The 13,063-nt window shown below is 32.8% G+C and overlaps 1 protein-coding gene across 3 annotated transcripts in view; it reads right to left on the reverse strand.

The window, feature by feature from the left end:
• LOC118196406 (uncharacterized) overlaps positions 1 to 13,063 on the reverse strand; it is a 338,914-nt gene that overhangs the window by 244,364 nt on the left and 81,487 nt on the right. For all 3 annotated transcript variants that reach the window (XM_085807758.1, XM_085807757.1, XM_085807756.1), the window contains 3 exons: positions 12,658 to 12,780; positions 12,379 to 12,508; positions 1,388 to 1,515 (listed from right to left, as the gene is read on the reverse strand). In XM_085807758.1, coding sequence (XP_085663884.1) covers positions 1,388 to 1,515; positions 12,379 to 12,508; positions 12,658 to 12,780 — 381 coding nt within the window. The remainder of the gene's footprint in view (positions 1 to 1,387; positions 1,516 to 12,378; positions 12,509 to 12,657; positions 12,781 to 13,063) is intronic.

Here is a 13,063-nt window from a genome sequence, read left to right on the forward strand (position 1 = left end):
TAGCATTTGACTCAATGGTTTGGCTTTGCAGTATTTTCTTTGGAGTTAAACATGTAAGCATGCTTAAACTTTGCACTAAAAAAACACACAATAATGTGTCTGAATACACCTTTCACAAGTGACAGTAAGAAGCTAGCTGAATGAGCGCTAAAGACAGACTGATAGCCGAGATGCAGGCAGTATCTTGCATGTGATGTCATGATGTCTACATGTCCCCATTCTGCAAAACATGACTTGTTAAGGAAGTCTTTTTTTTTAACATTTGTTTTGCTCTTTATGTGAATCACTCATCATGAGAGGTGCTTATTAAGTGAGGTTTGACTGTATATAAAATGAAAAAATGTGGTTTCTTTTTCTTCCTCACTGTTTAATTGTACCATTTACAGTTTTGTATCAGTATTGCTCCATGGTTAAATGGCAATGAGAGATTCCTATGGTGCCAGTACTCCCCCCCCCCAAGTACATGTTATTTTGCTTAATGACAGATGAAGCTCAGAATATTCCAGTCATATAAGCCAAATGATAATAGAAAAATTGTTTGCAAATGCTCTAAAAAATAAATTCGCAATTCCAAAAACCAGTTGAAATGTTAAATGAACTTCTATTCAAAAGATGATTTCCAGATATCTACTTTCACTGGCTGCCACCCAGACGGAAAAGTGGTTAGTGACTCTGACTACCACAATGAAGGGTGCTTGTTTAAATCCTACAGAAGGTATGAATGTAATTTGCCCGTCTCTTCCCAGGCAGTACTAGTGGCCCACTTATTAGGTGTCTCCATAGTAAAGGGGAGACAGCCTCCAGCCTTAGTTGTGGCCAATGCATATAAACAGCTAAAGCCTGCCATTGGAGGGGAAGGGAACTTTCATTGGTTTCTTCAGATGAAAGTGCAAAAGAAAGAAAAATGTCATTTGCAGAAGCAGACGGTATTGCTGACCTTCAGGACTACAGTACCTTCATGTTTGCTTACATTACATCAGCTCCTATCTATAACTTTTGGAAACTCTTGGATTCAGATCACGTGACATGCCTCTTTCTAGCTTTTAAGTTGTCATATTTTAACATCTTGTAGTTCAGAAAAATAGTTCTACTTAATGCAACTGGTTAAATATGTCCATTATGTCATTGCTTAAATCAATAACTTATTTAATGAAAAAGCAACATTTATGTTTTCCCGGACTGATGAAAAATTAAAGGAGCTATAAAATCTGAAAAGCAGTATCACTACAATAATTGGCTAATTATTAATAAATATTATGAAATATTGCTGAAATTATTAAGTACATCAGCTTCTACTACTAAATGGAAATACAGTTATTAAAAAAGTAAAGTACATGACAATTTCTAAAATTTCTAGATAAATAGTATAGCTATGGCTAAAAACAACCTGAAGAAGGCAAGAGGATGGATTATAGGCAGATACCAAATTTCGCCCACAGCCACACTGGGGTGTAAGAAAAGTTCCACTTTCAAATTTTGATAAGCGATGAGGTCTTTGTTCCGTATTCTTTTCATCTGAAAGGAAGCAGGAAAGGTTGTTAAATTAAAAAGCATTGAAAGGAGCTAACAGAACAGTTCATGAAGTTAAAACTATTATACAGTATACTTGGTGAATACAGGGTTCCATCAATAACACATTATACATAAGGTAAAATGATACTAAGCATGTTAGGTACAATTTAGATTAAGAAACAATATATAATTTAAATAAATCTAAATAATGAAGTCATTACAAGAAAAAACGAAACAAATGTTAATTAAAAGGACCTTTATTACTACTTAAATGAATCTGTGATACAATTACTTTTTTAAAAACTTGGTAATTTTTGTTTTGGGCAACAACTAAGACAACTCTTTAAAAGTTTCATGGCAAGCAGCACAGAGATTTCAATACCTCTCACAAAGTATCCTATTCTTTCCTCATTTGGGTTAATCCCCACTGCAAAATCAGACAATTCCTGTGCTTTTTCTAAAAAATTTGTTCAATTTCTTTAAGAGTAATTCACTTTATCTACTTCTTCGTTACCACCGCTTTCGCTGCCAGCTAGTGTTATAACCTATTCATTTCTCAATCATCATTTCTTGATTATTTTTTGACTTCCTGAGAATCCTTTGCTGCCAACTGCTTTGGAAATTTGTGCAATTTCTTCAGCTTTATTTTGAATCAATGCAAATCCTTTAAAACTGTTGATAACTTCTGGCCAAAGCATATGCCAGAAAGCATTCAGTACTGAAAAGTGAACATTAAAGCATGCATGATTGAAGTTCTGGTGTTGGACAAATTAAATGGAAAAGATTATAGCATTATATGGAAACTATTATAATGCAAAACTGCCTTCAGCAAATCAGGTTCAGCAACGATTTAGGGTAAACAGAACCTATCATATTCCAAAATATGCAATAAAAATTTGTTATGGCTATGATACAGAAATCAAATAATTATTTTATTATAAGCCAATCAGTGTCAGAAGTAAAGAAATGGTGTGCAGAGAAAAGTACATAAATGTCTTAATGCTGAAAATCCAAAAACTAGGATTTGCTTTCTTAGTCATTAACAATTCAATACTAGAAAACAAATACATTAATAATAGTATGAAACATTAAAGGTTTCACAATAAATGAAATTGGTTAGTTACCACTAAAAACGCTACTAATTAAGTTCTGAAATCTAGTTTGGATTTGCATGCACTACAATAACACAATTAAGTCACACATATTTAATTAATTTCATTTAGATACCTTTTAGAAGAAGTACAGATAAATATATCAATAACATATGGGGAATTTTTTTTAATTATGTATGTCACTTACAAAATACTTGTAAGTACAATAATACACAAATAATTTTAAAGGATCATGTCCAGAAAAACAAAGCTTTAAATGAAACAGTACTGGTTAGTTAGCTGATTATAGTAAAAGAAGACCATGTGCTCTACCTCAAGAGGAAAACTGTCATATTGCCTTTACCATTGATGGTACTTACAAAACTGAATTAACCTCCAAAGTGGCATGGTTGCTGTTATATTGTCATCAGAGCTTGCCATTTGATTTATATTACTTTATTATTTGAAATATTACGTTTTCTTATTTTCTCTAACATCTAAATATTATCTTAATAAATGAAAATTTATAAACACAAATTTAAATAATTACAGCACCCACCACTTATTAAAATCACTTCAATTCCAAACGTACGAGTTTATTAAGCGGCTGACTTTAACAGATGGCGATTTGACTATTGCAGATTGTGAAGTCAGTTTTAAGTATACATTGTAAGACAGTAAAAGCAATTAATCTAATATTTACTAACTAAAACAATAATTAAAATTTAATGGTAAAATATTTATACATTTTGGAAATTATAAAAAATTATAAAAAATTACAGATCAAGATTTTAGTCCTGACCAAAATTTTGGTTCCTGGAAATTTTAACATAATTAGCAGCTGAATTTATTAGCCAATGAGTTTAATAAACAGCAGGTATTGTAAACAAATTTGATTAAAAAGAAAGGGGTTTTAAATACAGTTCTTTACAGCAGATCCAAAAAGTTATGCACTCTTAAAGAGGATGATTTTAACAGATAGTAAATATAGGTGGGGAAAAACATGACCAGAAATAAATTGTATACAACTTTTAAACCAGGCCTTCTTCTTCTTGCTATTTTTAATTTGTAATTTTCATGCATTGCTTCAAATTCAAAAGGATTAAAAAGAGAGAATTTTTCTTTTATTGACAAAGTGTCTCAAAATTTAGCATTTAAATTCTTAAACAGCAATAAGAGACATTTTTAAGATTGTTTTAATAAATTAAAACCAAATTCGTCGAGGTAAAGTTCTTGCCATAAAGTGGAAAGATAAGAAAAATGTTACCATGCTATCTACAGTTCACACAAATTACATGGTAAATGTACAGTGTCATAACAAAGTTGTCAAAAGCCTACAATTGTCACAGATTACAATAAAAATATGGGAGTGGTAGATATTGTAGACCAGTATCTTGGAGATTATTCTATTGCTCGAAAAAGAGGAAAGAAATATTATAAGAAAATATTTTTTCATTTGTTAGACCAAACTGTTTTGAACTCGTATCTTATTAACAAAAAACAGGGCGGGAAAAATCTTTAGTAGATGGTTATCTTTAGTAAATGAAATTATTTAAATGTATCAGTCATCAGACACCATTTCAAACAGAAACCAAGCTTGAAGTATAATCCAAACCGTTTGATTGAAAGACATTTTATTAGACAGATACCCCCAACTGATAAGAAATGGCAACCATCAACAGAACACAAAGTTTGTTGTTCCAGAAGAGATTAAAACGATATGAGATGTAGGAAGGAAAACTCGGTACTGTCCAGATTAAGATGTTGGACTTCGCATCTCATGCTTTGGAATTTATCACACAAGAAAAAATTACTAAGCTTTGTTTATATTATGTGTAAGTTTAATAAAATTCTCTTTTAATGTTTAAAATACATATTTATGAAAATTTCCTGGCTTGCTGGAAAACCAACTTTCAGTCAAATAAACCTGAATGTCGGCTTTTCCTAAAAAATAATATTTTAAAAATTTCAAACTAAAAAAATCCAGAAATTGAAAATGAATGCATATATTGTACATACATTTATTTCTATGCAATTTTCTTCAATAAAAAAATAGGCACTTGTCACACCTCCCGCCCGATCAGACACGAGGCGGGTTCTTTTTCATGCATTCACCATAACGAAAATAATCTTCATCAGCTTTGAAATTTTATCCACTAATGTATTACACATAACGGTACACAATATCCCACAAAACGAATACACTCTTATGCATTAAAAAATACTATATATAATATAAAGCACGTAAAAACATATTTTAATTATCTCCTTTCAAATGGCATGCTTGCCGGTCCACTCGCAAGTTCCAAGTCTCGTATTCACCCCACCAGTTTTTCCGGGGTAGCTACATCACTTTCCTTAATCATCTTTCAGCCTCACGGAGAAAGAGTTTCGGAAAAGTCTTCAGCTAGGGAAAGGAACGTCACACCTCCCCTCTGGTTTATAAATATTTCCAACTTAGTCAAAAAATTTGAAACCGTCATTACTTGGAACCTTACCAGGTAATCCCTCTTTCCCTGGGCACAGCACCAGTAAACACAGTAAAACCAGAGAGCAAAAAAAAGGTCATGCTACAATTATAAACACCAACCAAAAAATATATATATATATATATAAACATAAAAACTACACATGTCCAAATTTCTATAGCAATACAAACAAAACATTGCAATATCAATACAACTCTCTGTCACTTCTGTAATGAATAATTCTTTTACTAGAGCTAGCATAATAACACAATAAAACAATAATGACATATTAGTAATGATATCACCTGTTCTAGACTAACCACAATACCGTATTTTACGGCATATAAGATGCACCCGGTCCAAAATCTCAAGATGTCACTAGTGCTTCCTCGTTCAAATTACGCGCTACTGCTGCATGAACGTTTACATAAGGCTGTACATCCTCTTCTCCCGACCAGATACTGATAGGCAGTGTAACCAATTGGGCTTCTACATGGGTTCCTACAGCAGGTTATAACCATATCTTACCTCCAGACTCCAAAGAGCCCACCAGCGGCCGAGTGGTAAAGTCGCTGAACACTGGTAGTTCGGTCTGAGGTTCAAATCCAGCGAACGGGCTGGCTACATGGGTGTTTTCATGGTTTTTCCCATGTGTAACGTGTACACCAGCCAGTTTCCCTTAGAACGTCCTCCATGAAGGCATCCCTCCCCTTAGGCAGACAGCCCTAATGTGCTTTGCCATAATGAAATAAACCAAACCAAACCAGACTCCAAATATTTCGGTGGAACTACAGATTTCCGGATTACAGTAACTTCTGCTCCGCTATCAATCACTCCTTTGAACCTAGCGTTGCCTATCTGTAGATCTATCCTAGGTAATTCCCCACTTGCCCTAGTTAATGGAATTTCTTCTGCATAGTTAGCTAACTTCAACCCTATGCATATTTTATTTAATCCTTTTGCTGCCACCTCATCCGTATCCTCTTTTTCGCTTCCTCTCTTGGGTTTCACTATCAGGTTTATCGCTGGACAAAAACATTTTATGTGTCCTTCACCCTGACACTGAAAACATTTTAGAATTTTCTTATTTGCCTGCACCATTCCTTGAGGTTCTAAAGTTTTTATCCCTTTATAGTTCTCTTTATCAACCCTGTAATCAGAACTGAAATTTCCCTTACTCTTATTTGGCCGCCCTAATTTTTCCCCTTGTCTTACAAGTTCTTGTTTTGGTTCCATTTTATTTACTTCCTGAGCACTCGTATTGTAATTCCTGGGCATTGCTCCAACGTAAATTATCCCAATCATTTGCAAGCTCTGACGGAGATAACCAGTTTTCTACCTCTTTTAACAGTATATGCGCCTTAACATTTGTGGATAATTGATCTTTTACTTGATCAACAATCAATAGTTCTCTTAATTTATCAAAAGTCTTAACTTTTCGGGATTCTAAGTAGAAATCAAGTGCTGCCTCAATCCTCGCTATGTGTTGAGTATACGTTTCCTCATACCTTTTTACACATTTTTCTAAATTCTTTTTACGATGTAATTGGGTAATCTGGAATTCTTTCAATACTGTGTCTTTAATCCTAATATAGTTATCTAAATCTCTTTCACCCAGAGTTGCTATCAAGTTTTTAACTTTGGTTTTTAAACTGCAAAATAATTTTCCCCTTATGTTCTTCAGGAATTTTATAGAGATTAAACATCATTTCCGCATGATGGAAAAAAAAAACGGTCATTCCTCAGCTTTAGATGGCGAGTCAATTATAACTCCTTTCATTATTTTTAAATGTTTCAAGAAATCATTTCCCTTGCTCTCAGAATCTGAAACCCCTTCATTCTCTGAGCCCGATTTACTTCCTCCTTTATCTATTTTCCTACTCTGAATTTCTAGTTCTTTAATTTTTATCTCGTGTTCTCTCTCTAATTGTCTTTCCTGAAATTCCATCTCTTTTAATCAGTCTTTAGCCACATCTGCCTCTGACTTACACTTTTCTAGCTGCAGCTCCATTTCCTTTAACTTAATTTGAGCCTGCATGTTCTTAATAATTTCATCAGATTCTTCTGACACCCTATTTCTCCTTTTATGACCCATATTAACCTCTGATATTTCGTTTTACAGCTTTACACATACAACACATAAATAACACTTGATTTTGCAGGCAAACATACATATTTCATTACTATTGAATACTACCATTATTCACTTAGCAAACATTATCATTAGGGAACACAACCATGAATAATACTTTTCTTATATTACACTATTAACATATATTTCACTATATATTGTTAAACACATAAATACCAAAAATTGCATTAGCTTTTGAATTAGTATAAAAAAAAATAGTTCTGAATACTTTGACCTTACGCTGTAATACTTTACATATTCTGGCAATGACACAAACATTTACTTATTGTTCTTAAATCATTAAACTAATTAATTTTTAATCAACCTATTAACTTTAATGATTAAAACATTTTGTCAAAATAAGGCAACAACAAAAACAGATAATTATTTCGAACTTAATTAGTAACATGAGCACACAATTAAATGTTTAAAAACTATGTCTGATATTATTTTGACCTATTTTAACATTCATTTAGCATATAATATCCCCTTAATAACACAAAGAATGATAATTCCTTATTTGCATATAAAATATACTTTCTAAATGTCTACTGGCTTTAACGCCTGGCAATCTAATCATGTTATTAACCGACATTAACACAATTTTAATTTTTCTAGATTACTATAGTAATTATAGGGAGGGTGCTCTCTTCATTTATATATTGTGTTTCCCAAGAAATTAAGAGGGACTTACCTTTGATTCCCTATAGTAGAAAATGTCGAATTGTGCTCCGACTCCACAATGTAAAATGTAATCACCAACAGATAACTTAATATTATAATCACAACCTGGCACATAACTTAATATTATAATCACAACACGGTAATACTGATGAATACGTTTGACCATACAGTGGCTGATCGCTTTATAGCATGGCAAGATTTCATAAAACCTTCTTTGCACGTGTGGCCTAAAATGTGCCATTTTCTGTCTTCATGGACATTTTTTCACATTCTTTGACAAACATCTTTTCACATTTTCTTTTACTATCCTTTTTTCAACTACATTTATTTAGTATTTTCACTATTTGGTGATTTCCTTTTTCCCACCGTCCTTACTGACGGCACCACTTTGTCACACCTCACACCCATTCAGACATGAGGCGGGTTCTTTTTTGTGCATTCACCATAACAAAAATAATCTTCATCAGCTTTGAAATTTTATCCACTAATTTATTACACATAACGGTACAGAATATCCCACGAAACGAATACACTGTTATACATTAGAATACACTGTTATATATTTAAAAAAATACTATGTATAATATAAAGCGCGCAAAAACATGTTTTAATTATCTCCTTTCAAATGGCATGCTTGCCGGTCCACTCGCAAGTTCCAAGCCTCGTATTCACCCCACCAGTACTGCCTCGTCTGGTTTTTCCAGGGTAGCTACGTCACTTCCCTTAATCGTCTTTCAGCCTCGCGGAGAAAGAGTTTCGGAAAAGTCTTCCGCTAGGGAAAGGAACTTCACACCTCCCCTCTGGTTTATAAATATTTCCGACTTAGTCGAAAAATTTGAAACCGTCATTACTTGGAACCTTACCAGGTAATCCCTCTTTCCCTGGCACAGCACCAGTAAACACAGTAAAACCAGAGAGCAAAAAAAGGGTCATGCTACAGTTACAAACACCAACCAAAAAAAAAAAAAATTATACATAAACATAAAAACTGCACATGTCCAAATTTCTATAGCAATACAAACAAAACATTGCAATATCAATACAACTCTCTGCCACTTCTGTAATGAATAATTCTTTTACTAAAGCTACCATAATAAAACAATAATGTCATATTAGTAATGATATCACCTGTTCTAGAGTAACCACAATAATACAAAAAAGAATAATAAATGAATGTTACAATATCCATATACTCCCTGACATATTAACATTGAACCTTATCTTTTCTGGTGTTACAATAACAAACACACAAAAAACTATATGATACCAAACATTAGCTTCTGTTTGTTTTTTCCCCCATTTTAGTTCCCATTATTGGTCACTTATACATTTGTGAGGGATCCTCGACAATGCTTCTTCATCGGAGTTTTTAGCTCCTGGTTTGTGCAATACAGTGACTTGGAATCTAGACAGAGCTAATGCCCATTTCTGTAATCTAGCATTCCGGGGTATCCCTTCAGTCAAGTACTTTAATGGGTTATGGTCTGTATGCAATAAAATTTTGTTTCCATATGTCGAAGTTTCGAATTTGTTTAATGCCCAAATAATTGCATATGCTTCTTTTTCTATGGTACTTCATTTGGACTGAGTACTAGTTAATTTTTGGCTAGCAAACGTTATAGGTCTACCTTTCTCATATCCATCTCGTTGCAGTAAACACGCTCCAATACCTATTAATGAGGCGTCTGTATTAATTTCAAAAGGTTTCCGCATATCCGGCGTATATAAAGACGATGCCACACACAATGCATCCTTTAATTCTTTGAATGCCTTCTCGGCTTCACACCCCCAAGGTATATCATTAGGGATAGATTTTCTCATAAGATCAGTTAATGGCCTAGCTATTTTTGCATAACTCAGAATATACTCTCTGTAGTAATTATATAATCCCAACACTGATCTTAATGCCTTTTTGGTTCTGGGTGGCTTCAAATTTTTAATGACCTGCAATTTCTCCGGATCTGGGCCAAGTCTGCCCGAGTCTACTATGTGACCTAGATACCTTACCTCCGGCTTGCCAAAAGAGCATTTCTCTAAATTGGCCGTAAAGTTCAATGTCTGTAAAGTACTGAGTACAGCTTTTCAATGTTTAAGATGTTCTTTCCATGTTGACGAATAGACAATTATATCATCGATGAAACTTTCAGCACAATAAAAAAAAAATCCAGAAATTGAAAATGAATGCATACATTGTACATACATTTATTTCTATGCAATTTTCTTCAATTAAAAAAAATAGGCACTTGTCACACCTCACGCCCATTCAGACACGAGGCGGGTTTTTTTCATGCATTCACCATAACGAAAATAATCTACATCACCTTTGAAATTTTATCCACTAATTTATTACACATAACGGTACAAAATATCCCACGAAACAATACACTCTTATGCATTAAAAAAATACTATATATAATATAAAGCACACAAAAACATGTTTTAATTATCTCCTTTCAAATGGCATGCTTGCCGGTCTACTCGCAAGTTCTAAGTCTCGTATTCACCCCACCAGTCCTGCCTCGATCGCTACTACGTCACGGTAGCTACGTCACTTTCCTTAATCGTCTTTCAGCCTCACAGAGAAAGAGTTTCGGAAAAGTCTTCCGCTAAGGGAAGGAACTTTTATGACCGTTTTCTTGAAAATTATCCAATCGTTAAGGAGTTAAACAATCTTCCAAAAAAAAATAAATACTTCAGTTATATACGTGATCCAATATTTTAAAAAAGTATTTAAAGATTAATTATTACTAGTAACTTTTATGTTAAAAGAAAGAGTATTTAATGTGTTTCTCCTTAAGACACGGTATTAGATTATTGTTCATATTTCTTGTAGAATGCTTACAGCAACAAAAGCTATATACTTGAGTCCATTTCATATACAAAGAGCCATTTATTTATTTATTTTTGAAGACATCTTAAAAATCGTAGGGTTGTTCGTATATTTGAAACGATTTTGTGTTTGGCCAGTACAGTATCTAATTTTACCTGGAAATAAGCTCTGGCATGCTGTTTAATATGTGGTCGCTACAAAAACTGTTATAAACATTATTCACTAAGCTTTAGGGGCAAAAAAAACTCTGCAAAACGATTTCACCTATTTTTAAATTTCCGCAGACTCTCCCATCAAAAATGCATAATTATGTCTAATATTATTTTCTTTAAAAAAAACTTAAAATTAAGGATTGAGTTAATGTTGTAACCAGTCAATTAAATTGTTACCTAAAATGTGACTACAAATTAATAACTACAATAATCTGCCGAGCAGTTGTTGATTGATGACTTGCAGTTTTCAAAGCTTTCAGTGTTTCTGCTCCTGCCAGCTCATGGTGACATCAATGCACTTAAAATTGAAGTATGATGTGAGAGTCCCAAGTTTTACTTAGGTCAGAACCCAAGACTATGTCATGTGAGTGGAATACTTTACCAACATCACAAAAGAGTTCTTCAGTGACAATTTCAAAAATTCCAACTCTTTCATATTTACTACTGAGTGGCTCATACAAATGCTGTATAGCTATTAATAAATTTATGATACAACAAAAAATTATTTAAAGCGAATAATTACACTAACAAGATTGTATAGATCTTGTTAGTGTTTAACAGTTAATGTTAGTCAAGTTTGAATATTATGCTAAATCTTTGAAAAAAAGTGGAGAAAAACTTTCACAATTCTTTTTGACTATGTGCATTAAAAATATCTTCACAAAGTATTTCTCTTTTGCATTTTCAAAGAGCTTTCTGTTTTATAAGCTAAATTCATTGAAATTGAAAATGGTTGTAACAAATGAGAGTTTAACTTTTCCACTGTTACTGAAGCAACTACCTAATGAAACTAGAAACTTAAAACATTTTATGTTAACTTCTTTTAACGGTAGATTTTGACTATTCTGTATTTGGCATATATCCTGAATAGTCTAATATAGTACATAGGGCAAATAATAATATACAAGCTAACCATATAAGAAACAATATATCCCTCTGGCAACCATATGTGTTCTGAAAGACAACACAGTGAGAAAAACTCATCTCACTTCACTACATTGGCAGAAAGAAGAAGATTTACTTAATTGCACCCATATGAAACCTTGTCCGCTTTTGAGAGAGTTTTGTTCAAAATAGCATGCTATTTTTGCAGAAGCTCAATTGAGTACATATGATTATTTTAAATGCATTTTCTTGAGAAAGCTTAGCCACCCAGGAGTTAATTAACAGTATAAATTCCAACATTTGAACAAAGGCCCTATCGCATGAAATGATTGATCATTATTGTTAAACCACTTCTAGCTCTTTCAACACATAAATTCCAATACGAATTTTGCTTTCAGAAATCAGTTGTTAAACCTGAAAGACAACATATTAACTACACAGTTACTAATTTGGATGCTAACACATTTTCATTGTGAAAAATTAACTGATTCTGTTATGCAGTCATCATAATGTGAAAAATATTTCAGTATAAAATGAAAATATATCAAAGTTCATTAAATAGTACCTGAAAGTGGGGTTTTTTCTATAACAGGGACACTTTTTCTTACTTCACTTTCAGATGTTAGTGGCCAATGTATATTAGATTTCTTTTCTTCTAACAGTAAGCGCCACTGCTGCTGATTATGTCCAGTTATCTGCCAAAATGTTCATTAATTACTTTCAATAATCAATTACAAAGACTATCTTATATACATAGACACTGAAATAAACTGAAGTATTGTTAACACACAAATTTATTCCACAAAACTTTCAAATAAATATTATAAGTTGCAAAATATCTCACCAATAAATAAGTAGTGTCATGGCTTTCATCATACAATATATCAAGAGCAGCTATGCCGGTGGTTATGTATGTACCACCCACTTCTTTTTTGTTAATGAGATTAATAAATGAAATTTCACCCAGCTGAAACAAAATCAAAACATTCAAAAAAGCTTTTGTAAATATCTAAATAAAAAACTCCTCAATAAGCAAAACACAGTTTTCTTTTATATAAGCATGTCTGAGTCAAAAATATTCACAACTCTATTTAACTTAGTAACTCAAGTTTATAACAGGATGTAACAAAAAAATTGTTTTGCAATATATTTTGCACCATTAAATAAAGGCTGGTTGGTGTATCATTATAAAACACACAAACATTATTTATTTTGGCCGGCTTCTCTTATTTGCTTTCAAAGCTCACTAC

The sequence above is a fragment of the Stegodyphus dumicola genome, chromosome X1 (genome assembly GCF_044657685.1).
Source record: "Stegodyphus dumicola isolate Sdum_Otavi_A_Nest chromosome X1, ASM4465768v1".
In the NCBI taxonomy this organism is placed as follows: Eukaryota; Metazoa; Arthropoda; class Arachnida; order Araneae; family Eresidae; genus Stegodyphus; species Stegodyphus dumicola.